This window comes from Corvus brachyrhynchos, unplaced genomic scaffold (genome assembly GCF_000691975.1).
Source record: "Corvus brachyrhynchos isolate BGI_N302 unplaced genomic scaffold, ASM69197v1 scaffold115, whole genome shotgun sequence".
Taxonomy (NCBI): domain Eukaryota; kingdom Metazoa; phylum Chordata; class Aves; order Passeriformes; family Corvidae; genus Corvus; species Corvus brachyrhynchos.
In genome coordinates, this window is record NW_008239553.1 from 24,480,118 (window position 1) to 24,494,117 (window position 14,000).

The 14,000-nt window shown below is 41.3% G+C and overlaps 1 protein-coding gene across 3 annotated transcripts in view; it reads right to left on the reverse strand.

The window, feature by feature from the left end:
* The window catches only part of POMT2 (protein O-mannosyltransferase 2), a 29,935-nt gene that overhangs the window by 5,712 nt on the left and 10,223 nt on the right, over nt 1-14,000 (reverse strand). Inside the window, exons 8-19 of one of the 3 annotated variants that reach the window (XM_017742052.1) lie at nt 13,438-13,547; nt 11,403-11,469; nt 10,519-10,588; nt 8,944-9,022; nt 8,023-8,174; nt 6,275-6,366; nt 4,063-4,139; nt 2,835-2,906; nt 2,561-2,620; nt 2,270-2,375; nt 1,150-1,290; nt 373-487 (exon numbers count right to left, since the gene is read on the reverse strand). In XM_017742052.1, the coding sequence (XP_017597541.1) occupies nt 373-487; nt 1,150-1,290; nt 2,270-2,375; nt 2,561-2,620; nt 2,835-2,906; nt 4,063-4,139; nt 6,275-6,366; nt 8,023-8,174; nt 8,944-9,022; nt 10,519-10,588; nt 11,403-11,469; nt 13,438-13,547 (1,141 nt within the window). Of the gene's footprint in view, nt 1-372; nt 488-1,149; nt 1,291-2,264; nt 2,376-2,560; nt 2,621-2,834; nt 2,907-4,062; nt 4,140-6,274; nt 6,367-8,022; nt 8,175-8,943; nt 9,023-10,518; nt 10,592-11,402; nt 11,470-13,437; nt 13,548-14,000 lie in introns of those variants that run through there. The other 2 variants (XM_008639623.2, XR_001864475.1) reach the window with 2 other exon arrangements.

The window sequence follows — 14,000 nt, forward strand, 5'->3', positions numbered from 1 at the left end:
TCTTAGAACCTAATAAGACTTACGACAATGAAAAATTTGCCTGTATTTGAGGAATATGTCACCATCATGGGGATTAGCACCACAAACCACTGAAGGGTGGGTTTGCAGGAGCATAGAGTGTTCACACTGTGTGCTGTGACAAAAGAAAGATTCCCTGCAATGGAAAGATGTTCTTTAATGCATTACTGGGACACAGATGCTGAATCTAATCAAATTTGAGGGTTTAGGATTGGGCTTGAGGGTGTCTGATAAATTCAGCAGAGAAGAGAAAAGGAAACAAAGGCTAAGGATAACGAACAGGCAGCAAAGTTTCTATTGAGATGGCAATTGTCACACATTCCATGCATGCAAAGTTCAGCTTTCAGCACTCACCTGTACAGGATGAGCAGAACCAGTGCCAGGAACCCGCCTCCATATACCTTTCTAGCTGTAGTGCTGGGTGACAGGAACCCAGCACAGAACTTCAGTAGTGCATCCCAGGTGATTCCTAGGAGAAGGAAGAGGTAGAATTCAGAAGAACAGAGCTGCTATGTTCAGAGACTAGGCTGACGAAACTCTGTTAACACCAGAGGACCATGTCAATTTTTAAATTCATTTACCTTGGTAACCTTCAAAACCATAGAGATTGTTTTGTATTAGCAAAGGTTCTTTTTTCCTACCTTTCCATTTGAATAAATGCAAAAGAGATCTGGGCCCCCGATGCTAATGAAGTTGGTCTAAAATCACAGGAAAAACTACCAAAGCCAAATTATAAACAGACATGACAGAAAAGTGGGGGCAGCAAACAAAGAGGGAAGTAACTTATATACAAGAATCTATAAGAACAGTGAAATAGCAGAGAGTAGGAATCCCATCTCTAAATTTAAATGCCCTAAGCACTAGACATGACTGCCTCTTCAGGGTGATAACAAAAAAACCCAACCAAACAAAAACAAACAAACAAACAAAACCACCAAAAAAAACCAAACAAAAATTGGCACTGCAGCTGCTTTGTGAAAAACATTTTGACTAAGTCAATGCTTTCAAGCACCTTGCATGAGCAAACATAAAGTCTATAAAAACAATAAACATTTTAGTCAGAAAAACATTCAATTTAACAGCATATCACCTTTTCCCCTACCTTGTCTTCTCCAAGACTCTAGTATTTACCTGTCAACATGCTGGAAAAAAGCATGGCAGGAAAGTAGTGGTGGAAGTAGAGAACTCGACCCATCATAAAAAAAGGGAGGTAATGAAGGAGCCAGCCCAGTGTGATCTGCCCTCCACTACGTAGCACAACTCGGGACAGTTCTGGAACACAAATAAACAGACTTCAGCAGAGAAAAACTCAGCTACAGTTCCTATTTGCAAACCTTAACACACTAAGTAAACTCAACAGGAATGATCTTTACAGGAAGTCACGTATTGGTCTGGAATTGCTTCAAGCCTCTGCAACACCCTATCTGCATTCTTTATAAATATACAAGCACTCTTCAGGAGGACAGTTATCAGAAAAGATATACAAAGCCCTAAGCCTCAAGGCATGGCAGGAGGTTGACCACCCTCTATGTTAAGACCAAACATGCAGTTTCTCAGAATATGCATCAGACTAATCAGGTGATTCTGGTTTCTGATTGTTTTCATTGTCTCTGCAACAAGAGCCATCCAGATGATCACTTTGTCAGCCCTTCCTGGAAAGAAGTGGTGCCTAGTTTTCAGAGCCTGGGGAAAGGACTAAGAGCTCTGGTGTCTGTATACAGCTTAGCCAATAGCTTATTGTATAAATGAGAAGTTTCCCATCACATTTTAGAATTGACTTCCCACAAGGAGATCTACAAAATGAAGCAACCACTGATGTAAACTGGAATGGTCAGAGTATGACTAACTAGGGCTTGTGAAAAGCTCCATAACCTTGGCAATGGACATAACACAGGATCATTTTATCTCTTCCATTTGTCATTTGCTTTGCATAAATATCAGAAAATATTTCTTGTCTTAAAACACTGTGCATACTACAGAGTACAGGGCACATGCAAAGCTTGAGAGCAGGACATTGATTAATTGGCCTGTACCCCTTGCGGCCAATGTAAGTAGCTGTGCACTGCTTTTGTAGAAGATCTGTGGTGTTCACTATTAAACTACAGATATGAAGTTCCCACTCTTTTCCCTGTGGACACCGCTTGATAATCCAAGCTCAATGGTTTCCAACCCTTGACATAAGAAGTCCTCCCATCCACACACTTTTAAGGTGCCTGCAAAAGGCATTCATGAAAAGGAAGACTGACCTCACCTTTGAGTTCAGACGTCAGTTGGACACCTCTCTTCAGAGCCACTGCAGTGCAAAGTGTTATCAGAAGATATAATCCAATAGTGACCAGATTTAGCCACCAAATCACCTACACAAGAGAAAAAGAAAGATTTGGGACTTTATGCTGGACATGTGCATGTGACATGCAAACATTAAGAGTACAATAAGAGAGACAGTCCAAAAGGAGAAGGACAAGAAACACTGTCATTGGCAGAAGCAAGACTAAGCTAAAATTTGCTAGACATTGGCTTGGAACCTCCCACTCCAACTTACCGGGTTTCCAAGCAAATAAACCCGATAATCTGTCTCACTGACACCAGAAAAACGCAGTCCCTGAGGAAAGAGATCAGAAGGGAGAGAAACAGATACTCATCAGTCCAGTTTGTATTTTGCACAGTGTTTAAGGTGGGACAAATTCCCATCCATGCATCTCAGGTGCTACAAAAGAAAGCTGACAGCATCTTCAATGCAACTACAAGGTGTTGTGCTTCAAAAGGCACTGCAAAAGCACTTGAAAATAGAAAGGACAATGGATTGATCGATATACCTGGTAGTTGATGGGCCAGTGCCAAGGTTTGGATGTAACTTCATTGTCCTTTGGTTTGAGGCCGCTGTTTCCCTGCAGGTAAGTCAACATAAAATTTAAATAAGCAGGCAGTTATGCTGCAATGTCTGGCCAGGAATGTCCATGTACACAAACATACATCAGTACTCTTCCTGAGTGAAAGTTCTTTTTTGACCTACATAAACACATCATCTTCCACAATGGTCACAATTAGGACTATGAATGTTTTAATACTACTGTGCAAGTGAAAATGGGTTTTGGGTAGCATAAGGGGCAGTATTCTCCTATTTCTCTTCTCCAGCTTTTCTGTCACTGAGGATACATGTTGCATAAGCAAAACCTTTTTTTCATTAAGAGACTAGTGTGACAGGTTTCCCTCCACTATGAAAGAAAAGCCTCAAAGATTATTCCCATGGAAACTCATGCAGGTGCTTCCTTACCTGAGACAGGATTATCACTAATTGCCATGGAAACACTTTACAAGTACTAACAATAATGTGCTTGACTACTTTTTTCCTCTTTAAAATCTGAGAAGAGCTTCACAAACAGTAGCAGAGAAAACCCCAGACTCCCTTCTCAAAATAGTAACTTCTTATTCTTCAGATGAAGAATTAAGGAGCTGGAAGCAGAAGAGCTGTGGCCAAGTGTACAAAGAACAATCATGGAAAAGGACTGCAAGAGCAGTCAACCTTGCAAATATTAAATCTGCTCTTTTTAAATATAGATATATATTCAGAGATAAAAAGTAAACCAGAAATCACAGCTCCTTGATGAACTTGAAAAATATCAGAAGTTTTCCATTTTCAATCCAAACACTTACTGTGCTTCTAAATTCTGTTTAAAAATTCTGTTTAGCTGATTTTTTCTGATTTTGACCACAGTAATATCCTCCTGCCTCACAAATACTAATTTTACTTTAAGCCTTACAAGAAGATAGGGAAAACATTAGTAGCTAGATCACACCAACAGCAGATCCAGGCATTAAGCCTAAGGCTTCCAAAGTTTGACTTGGACGATTTAGCTCCAAGACCATCCTTTTTTCTAAGTATAAATTCAAGTAGGATTCAAGTAGGTTGCTTGGGCATGTAAATTCTGCCCTAGCTTGCAGCCATCACCCAGATCTCTCAGAAAGTGCTATGTGTTTTTTTTTTTTTTTGAATGCAGGAGAGAGGAGGAAGAAAATTATAATTTAGAATCAATGATATCCTACCCGGATCATAACCATGTGGGATTCTAGCAGAATTTCTGCAAAAGAAGGCTTCAAAACATCCAGGCTGATATTGGGCACTTCAAAAAAAGAGAGAAAAATAGATTAGAAGTTTGTATGGTTTACTTTTATTTGCCTTTTTTATAATAAACTAAACTCTCTCCTCCTACAACAAATCTACTTCCAGAACCTCTTTTAATTCTCTATGCAATTTATTCATATACTAAACACAGTGGCTTGCAGTCAAAAGTATCCCCCAGTGAATTTTACAATTGTTGCACTCCTCAATTTCCTCCTTTACTTCCAGGAGCAATACAAAATAGATAAAAGTCCATGAAATAAACAGATTTGTATTTCTGGCTGAAATTAGAGACATACTCTTCATAGCCTGCTGTTTATCTGTAAATGAGCCATAAGTATGGGAATGTAAAATACATTACAACAGAAGAGGAAATTATACAAAGTCAACAGCCCAGGATTTTTCTCCCTTGGTTGCTTTCACAGGAGGAAGAACAGGAAGAACTAAATGTTTTAATAACTTGGAACTCAGCCCAAGTCACCTGAAATTCATGGGATGAAAATTGTGTTAAATAACCCAGGCCAGTTGAGCCTGTGAAACATATGTAACTCCTGGATGAGGCTGCAAGGCCCACCTGTGCAGTGGTTTGGTCCAAAATACCCATTACTGTTTACCTTCTGTGATAAGAACTAGGAGAAAAGCAAAGCAGGCACAAAACTTGAAAGAATATAAAGAAGTTTATTAACAGACCTAAAAGAAGAAAGAGGGGAAAAAAAATCATACTACACCTTCAGAACACTTCTCCTCCCCCCCACCTTTCTCCCTTCTCCCACTGACAATGTAAAAAGACAACCCTTGAGATGTTCAGTCAGTTTACCACTTCCGTAATAACCTTGTTCAGTCCATTTAGGAAGAGGAGTCTCTCTTGCCCATGCTATGAAAACATTATCACAACGAGACAGCCGCCCGGGTTGGTTCTCTGCTCTCATGTGAGTCCCTTCCCCAACTTGCAGCTTTTCCACAACTGCTTTCAAGGGTCCATTCTTGAAGTTTTTGGGGTACAATCTTAAGGTTGAGCTGTTCAGAAACAAAAGTTCTCTTCATCCATCTCTGGGAGCATTTCATCTCTAAGAATAGAGGCCCTTCTCCTTCCCTGGGAGCAAAGGGTCCTCCTCATCTTCATCTCTAGGACTATTTCTGGGAGCATCTCTAGGAACTGAGGTCTTCTCCTTTTCCATTTGGAGCAAAAGTCCTCATCGCTTCCATCTCTCCCTATTCAAACTTCTCATGAAATTACAGCTGCTTCAGCATCTGCCTATCTCAGCGCAGGTGCTTTTGCTCACAAGTACAAGTTGAACGCTCCACCCCCCATGCCTTCATGAAATTACAACGGGTACTCTGACATATCATAGCTTTACAACAGAATTTCAGCTTTAAGCATCTCCCTGGGCCCACTGGTCCCCACACGGGGCCCGCAGCCACCTGTCCCAGCGCCAGAAACAAGAGAGGGCTCTACCCGGAGTTTGTCTATTCTTAAGTGTGGATCACAAAGGCGGTCAGAATTTAAGTGGCTTAAAAAATTGTCCATATTCAAACTGGCCAGCTGATAGGTTCTGTCAGGTCATAGAGGAGATGTAAGCACCCCTTTGCAAGAACATCACTTCTGGGACTATGCTTTGCTAACCCATGACAACCTGTCATTACAGGCAAACTTAGATCTCTGTCACACACTATTCATTTCTTGATGGTACTGCAAAGTCATTATTTAGCACACCCCCAGTAAGAGAAGGAAAAAAAATGCACCAGAACAGAGTGGATCCTAGCTTTTCAAAAAAATCTTTGAAATATATATGACACACTCATATCAATGACAACAATTCCCAATTAAACAATATTAGAAATAACAGCCTGTACTGGAGTGCTTTTTTAATACATTCATACCTCAAAATCCTTAAAAAAGTCTTTATACTTCCACTACACTTCAAGCATTATCACCAGCTTCCAGTACAATCAGCGAAATAGAAAAGGGCTCTACATCCCTGCACAGGCTCAAGCTCAGCAGGTTTGCTCTTAAGCTGGGAAAGATCACAGGCATTTCAAATGCAGAATGCCAGTTACTGCTATCTGATACCTTATCCCTTCCTTTAACAGCAAGCCAAGACGCACCCTCAAAGGAAAAGGAAATAAATTACTTACATTTAGGGTTAATATGATCTTCAAAGTTCCAGAGGGAATTGGGTGTCTCCTTCAGGTATGGTGTGCAGGTGACTTCCACTTGTTCCCAGCCCCTGAGGATCAGCAGAACAGTTCACCACCACCCCACAGAACACTCAAAACTTCCATTTCATGTCTAATTTTTCCCCATTTAGCTTTATACTTCTCTGTAACACTTCAGCAGTTGCATTCTTACATGCTATGAGAACCATGTAGAAACCAAAATAGATCTGCAAGGCAGTTGACATCAAAATCCCACAGAACAGTTGAACCACATTTCTCACTTTCTCACCTAAAAACCCCTAGGTCCATATATAAACAGTGGGATTTTTGAAAATTATGCACCTTGCCAACTAGAAACTACTTCCAATTCAACCCTTATAGTCCCTTCAAAGAAAACCACCATCATCAATTTAAGTAAACCCATACCTACAACAACTGTATTACAGAAACAAAACAATTACCTTAGAAGATACCAATAACTGCTCTTTAGTCTGTCACCCTATGTCTAGTAGGTCACATCAAAGACTTTGGGAGAAAGTGCATCAAATCTGACAGTAATATGACAGATTAATAAGGAATTTTCTATCAACCACCACTTAGCAAATTTCACTAATTAAGTAATCCATTAAATAATTACTATTAAATTCTCTGAAGGACAGTGATTATTACCTTTTAAATATAAAAAATATAAAAATCTGATATACTCTAACCATCCTGATTTGCAGTTAACAAGCATTTTTTCCCTTCAGCTCTTACTATTATCAGTATTTTGTGGCAATAACTTCCATTCACATAGTAAGTTGTTAGTGGGAAAAAAAAAAACCCAACTCACAACCTTTTTTGAATGCTCTTGATGGAAACTGGCTTTTTTTTTTTAACTGAACACATTATTTACCCATGAGCCCAGTTTTATGGTGACGTCTAAGTGGCATTTGCACTCTTGGCCATGCAGGTGCCAGAGATACCTGCCTGCTCTCACTATGATTCAGCATCCACAGGATTCCTTAGAATGTGGTTTTACCCCAACACAGTGAAGGGAAACCTAGAGCAGCAGAAAAGGAGGCAGCTCTCAAAACAGCAGCAACATGCACAGCCTCTGCTTCAGGATCCATGTCAGCATCCCACACAGTGCAGCTTTACAGACAGGGCAGCTTCCTGGGCATGAGCCTGGATGTCTCTGCATACACCTCATTTTAATGATGAAGATATAGAATTCAAGGACATACAAAACCCCGACCCCTGCTAATAGCAGCTTGTAACCACTGCCTTGCTTCAGATGCTGCATGCAAAAATGGCAGAAGGTCTTCTAATCACAAGGTAAATTAATACCAATAGAAGGCAGTTTTGAAGATTATGAACTAGGGTATGAACTGCCCCAGTTTCCAGTGGTATTTGCAAACCCCAAGCTAAAAATGGGAATTAAAGAACGTGTCTGTCATCCTGTCCTGGCCTTACCAGAGGATGAGATCTATGTCCATGCCACTCTTGGATCTCTCAGTAAGGGATAATATTTTTCAGAGCCATATACCTTCACTGTAACAGACTGCATAATCCTAACCCAGATCTTCCCCTCTGGGCATATTTTTAGCACTTGCTAGTTCCATTTTTATTCTTTTAGAGAAATAGAGGAAATGCGGTTATTGCTTAGTCTAAAAGTACCATTGAGTAAAGCAACATGTCAGCTCAAGGCCTTGCATCCCCTTGGATGGGGTTTACAAACTATTTACCATTTTGGCAGAGTCTTTCCAGAAGAGCCCAATATACACCCTGTGGCCACATGGGTTAGCCGGACCTGACTCCGCAGGACTTTGATGAGCTTCCCAGTCTTTCTGCCTACCACTTCAATCCGCCAGAAGTCATTGGAGTCTCCTGTTCCATTCTGTCAGGCAAACATACCATTGGAGAAAAAAAAATTACAAAAATAGAAAAAAGAAATGAAAGAATGCCCAAACTAGAAGACATACAGAACTGAAGCACTGCAAACAGGGAATTCTGAAACTCTACTGGGGGCAAAGCTAAACAAACTAGCCCAGACCACCCTCACTCACAGTTCAGAGGAGAGATTCCCCATCAGGAAGACATCATTCTAGACATAAGCAACCACTCACAAATATATCTCTATCTTTCCAACCTTAATTTTGTTTGCTTTCAATTCATTCTTGACTGTAGCTCAGAGTTACAGCATAAACAGGGGTAACTTGGCTGCTTCACAAAAGGGGTTTAGGCAACAGATCTTTGTGTTTAGGAATTCAGCCCTCAAAGCAGATTTAATCTTCGTGATTCAAAATTCTGTCATCATTCTGTCAAAAAAACACTTGTCTATGTGACAAGGCCAAATATATAAAATAATACTTGTCAGAGCAACTTCAAGGTTGCTCAGTTTGTCATTTCTGGAGCTGAATGCTGCCAAAGCTAGACTGACAGTAAAAGTTTGAATTTTTTTTTCATCTGTGTTCACATTAAATAGACCTTAAATATGAGATAACTATATCATATAATCATACTACACCTGGTTTTTCCTTCAGGATGGGAGATGTCCATCTATCATCCTGGCTAACAAACTAAAAAAAGCAACAATAAATCGCCTTGGCATTATATGAACTCTCCCAAAAAAGAAGCAGCTTTTGTTTTATCTTGCCTTCACTTACTATTCCATAGCCAGTGACCTGAAAATGCTTCCTTGTCAGGGGAGCCTCATGCTGGTGACTGTGCAGATTTCTAGAAGTTCTGAAATGAAATTAAAAGTCAAACCTTTGAACCTTGTCAATTTGTGATAAGAACATTGGTTTGAGCCACTCAGAGATCTGCCAGTACTCTAACCACTGAATTCCAGCTGAGGGCACAGCACAATGCAGCCTTAACAGGATGGGGGACATGAAGTGAAACCGTCAATTCCCAGCATGTGACTCTGAGCTTATGCCACACTGGGCAGTGACAGAAAAGGATGACAGCATGAATAAATCCAACCCTCAAACTACAATCTACCACCTCTAAAAGGAAAAGAGGTTTGTTTCGTTTTGCTCTGTTGTTTTGGTTTTTTTTAAATTAACAGTAAAAGTGTGACAAACAGACCTGTCTTGTAAGAAGAAAAGCAAGATCCTGACCTTTTGCGATTATCAGTTTTGCTTTTGAGGGGAAAGATTGTTCCATTTACGGGGAAATCAGTGGCCACCATTTAGCACCAGCACAGTGCAGACAAAGAGCCTCCTACCCTGGCAGGGTCTGCCAACTGCGGCAACCAGAGAAACGTGGCCATGGCCCACCAGTCCTTGCCAAAGCCGCTGGCAGTGCCCAGCGCGCTGCCGCCGCCCGGCCACATCCGCACAGACGTCTCTGTCCCGCAGGCTGCGCCACAGCCCGGCCCCGCCGGATCCTGCCACGGCGCCGCCAAGTCACTCCCGTGCTGGAGACCTCATCGGGACTCAACCCATTTTGCCTAATCAAGATTTTATCATCCTCATTACCGTATATTTGATAGTAAACTCCCAAATTAAAATTTTTTTTAAAATAGTCTTATAATCATTTTGGAAACCTAAGCAATGATTTGTACATATGTCATACTGAATACAGTACAACATGATTTCCAGACTCACTTCACAAGTTTAGAGGTTAAGAAATCAAAGCTGTGAAAGCACAGAGCATTTTGGCATAGTGACATTAGACTAGACAAAGACCAAATATCAAGTCACTAGGGTTCCCCTGCTTCCTCTTAAGGTATTCCCTGCAGAGAGGGAAGTGTCCAGCTTCCATTTTCATCCGAAGTGCTATGATCTCAGTGCTCTCGAGAATTTCAGTGGGTGGGTACTGCCTATGAATATAGGAACAGGATACTTGCAGTACACTGACAAAAAAACCCATACTCTTTTTGCCTAGCAAATTCAGCATGGAGACAGGGAACAGAATGAGGGTTTTGAAATTGTTTCTCTGGAAGAGTTACCCTGATTATCACACCTCACACACCTGAACAAATCTCCGTGCTGCTTAGGTAGGTACTTCTAATAAATTGTGTGGCTATCTTGAAAGTTTCTCATTTAATAGACACTTTTCAAAACATTAACCATAAAAGAAAAACTCTACAAACCTCACACTGGAAATTCAGTTATACAGATACCTCTGTCACACAGCCTGCTTGTGCTCATCTAACCATAATCTCCAGCAGGACAAGTCTCCTACCAGTTCTATTCAATCACACAATCTCTTTGAATCCCAGAAATCATCCTTACTCTTTATGTTCCAGACGAATAATATCTCCGTGCCTCACAAACTCCACAGGGCTTGAGGGGTCAGACAGATCTGCTGAAGGAAGATGAACTGATCATATCAATGCACTTACAAACTTACCAGGGTCTTAGAAAGTTTCTTGCTGATACTCATGCCTCAAGCAGATAATAAAGCAAAAATAAAGTATTGTGTTGACTCTAAGCCTGGTGTAAAACATTGTTCTAGACTCTAACCCTGAGAGCTACTCCAAAGAATGTGAATTATAAATGACTCTTGCAACACTGATTATAATTTTTCTTAGATATCTATGTTATTTACATTTTTTGCTGTTTAGACAATTCTTGTTAATTTTTATAAACACATGTGGCAGGTAAAAAAAGGAAACTGCCAGACCAAGCATGCCTCAGCCTCACACACTACATAATCTAAATCAACAGCTTTCCATACAAACCACAGATCATCACATTCAGTACTCTTATCTTGTCCCAAGCAATCATCCACAAAAATCTGTCAAACAAGATGTACCAGATTGTAACAGAACCCAACTTCCCCAAGACTCCTAGCCACAATAACAGACTGCAAAAAATATTAACTCAGTTCACACTAATTTCCTCTCTGCTGTTATTTGCAGCCCTACACAGCTGAAAAATTGTCAATGCAACCTTCAGCTAAGAAAAGCTTATTTACTTCAGCTGTACAATCTGGAGAAGAACCAAAAACACAGCAGACACACACAATGTAAATCAAGATGGAGACAGCTTCCCCTTGTTCTTCCTCTTCTCCCTCTCGTAACCATGAAGGATACTCTGCCCTGGAAAGAACTCAGAATATTTATGTGAAAAACAGAAGCAGCAGTTATAAAAGGCACTTTACTGGTATTTGTTACCTGTATCTGAATCATGTTTCTTTATAATCCACAGGTTATTCAAATCTTTATGTAAGTAGGCAGTGACCTGAAATGACAGGATTAATTATTTTACCTAACAAGAAAAAAGTTGTTGATAGCAGTCACACATTCACCAACAAATCAAAGCCCCAAATGCACCAACACAGAAATCCTGGGATTACTTTTCTGACAGTGCCCCCTAGGAAACAAATTATGGGCCACTGCTTAACCCAGATGACACCTCTTAGCCAGTATATAGCCCATCCTCAGAAGCACTACACTTCATGGCAGTTCACATGCACCATGGGGAACAGTCTCCAAACACAGTCTGACCTCCTCTCACCCTATTTCAGAGGCTCCTTCTACAACAACAGGATATCCACACCAGAACTCTTGAATAATCACTGACCACTCTCTGAACCAGGAGATGGAAGCAGCACTGTTTTTACAGACAGTAGAGATTTGACAACAGGATTCAGCGATAACCCGTTACAGCCACGCATGCTACACAGCTAACCCTTGCCAGCCTGCTCAGCCTCGCACAGAGTAACTACATCTACTGCTACCATGGACATGGGAGACCATCTTATTCCAGGGTGCTGCTCCCCAGAGCATGTGGAACTGTACTTCCTTTACCCATCCTACTCTTACAGAACAGCAAGCCATGCTCTGTGCAACCCTAGCCCAGTGCCACACCTGTGCCTCCCACTCAGGTGGGAGCAGATGGCCCAGTGGGTGGGTGAGAGGCAGAACACAGAGGAGCGTCTGAGGGTGGGGAAAAAGGGAGAGCTGGAGATAGAACCTCATACCTTGAGGTCAAGCCATTAGGAGAGGAGGGAAAAGTGGAAGCAGAGAAATCACTTTTTCCTCTCTAAACCTCCTCCAAGTCCTAAATTCCCTTCTCCAGAGCCCTGAAACTACCCTAGAACCCTACTGCTGTCCTACCATCAGGGCAGGGAGCACAGGGGGAAAATCGCCATCCCTTCCCACTTTCCACAGGGAACTCCCATTAGTGTCCTCTCCAAATTGCCTCTCCCTGCTTTTAGTATCATAAAGCATGATCTGCACTCAAATTTTGCCTGTGCTTGAGCCAGTTTGGCATGACATCTCCATATACTGTCATAAACATTATTGTCATGCTGGAGTATTAGAAATTCTGATTGTGACAAGTAGCAGGAAAAAAAGATTGAGACAAAGTTTTCACTTCTGAAAACTTCCTTCTCACCACAAAGACAGCAGGGAGTTAAAAACCAAACACTTGTGTTTCTCTGGTAACTTTCTTTCAAGGACCTCAGAACAATTTTTAGACACTAATAATCAAGCTGCACAATACATCTTGGTAAAAGTGCAGAAGCGGCAAAGATTTGTGAAGCTTGATGATGATGGACAAAAATAAGTATTCCACTCAATGTTCGTACATCTTAATTAGAGATAGTTACATGATTTCTGATTTCTACTTTCACTTATTGCTTAATCATTTAATGAGAAGCCCTTAGTTCAGATGGTTTCCATATGGCTACATTAGCTTACAAATGTACAGTATCTAATTTAATGAGCAAAGCATTACAAATTCTTCGGTGACAGATGAAGGCAGGAAGGCACAAAGGAGAGGAATTCATGTAAGGTCACAGAGGCCAGTGGCTGGAGTAAAAACAATACACAGCAGTCCTATTCCCTTGCTTTTAATCTACAGCCAGAAGACCTGCAAGATAATGTACTTGCTTTAAACACAGTTTTACAGCCTTCCTTGAGGTAACTTTCATTATGGAAGATTATTCTGAAGTCCTCTTGGACTCCATTTATGGACACTGGTCATGCTATTATAGCAAAGCCTTGTTACTGTAGGTCACCCCTCTGGTGTAACATGGTAGGATCGCTTCAAGCCTCCTTTTTAGTTGGAGTTCCAAGCCAAGTGCACAGCTGTGGTACTGAGAGGGTAACAGATGCTGAGTAAACACATAGCTCCCATCACATCACCCCTAATGCTAAATGCAAAGGGAGTCAGTTACAGGCCATACTACCACAGCACACCAACCTGCTGCTGGCGAGCCCCAATGCCTTCCGGGTACAGGTGCCAGTGGGAGTGAAGGTATCCCCCTGCCATCCGAAGGTTCTTCATTGTGACCACAGACCCATAAGCCAAATCTGCATGAGAAAGAAGGAGGAAAAAAGACATAAGGCAGCTCTCCTGTATCTCCCCCAGCTAGTCTACAGTGCCCGATTAGGCATGCATTCTCCATTGTTTTGATGCAAGTTTGTTTCCTGTTTGACAAGTTACTCCACAGGGCTCATTGCAAGCTTATCTCCCATCCCTAACCCGGATTCAGTGAAACAGTTATGTAACATTTGGCTGAAACACTTCAAACTCTCCCACTGAGTTTTAACAGAAACAGAAGTGCTAAGGCACTCTTTGGTATGTTATTTCATAATGAGAGTTTTGAGATAGCTTTCCCTAAGAGTATACAGTCAAATTAAAACACTGCTGACCCCTACAGCAATACAAGAGGGAAGGGAGGCAAGCTCAGCTACCGGATAGCAGAGCTGATACCCTGGCTTAAGACATCTTCCCTCCCAGCACGTGGGAGAACTCAGCCTTGG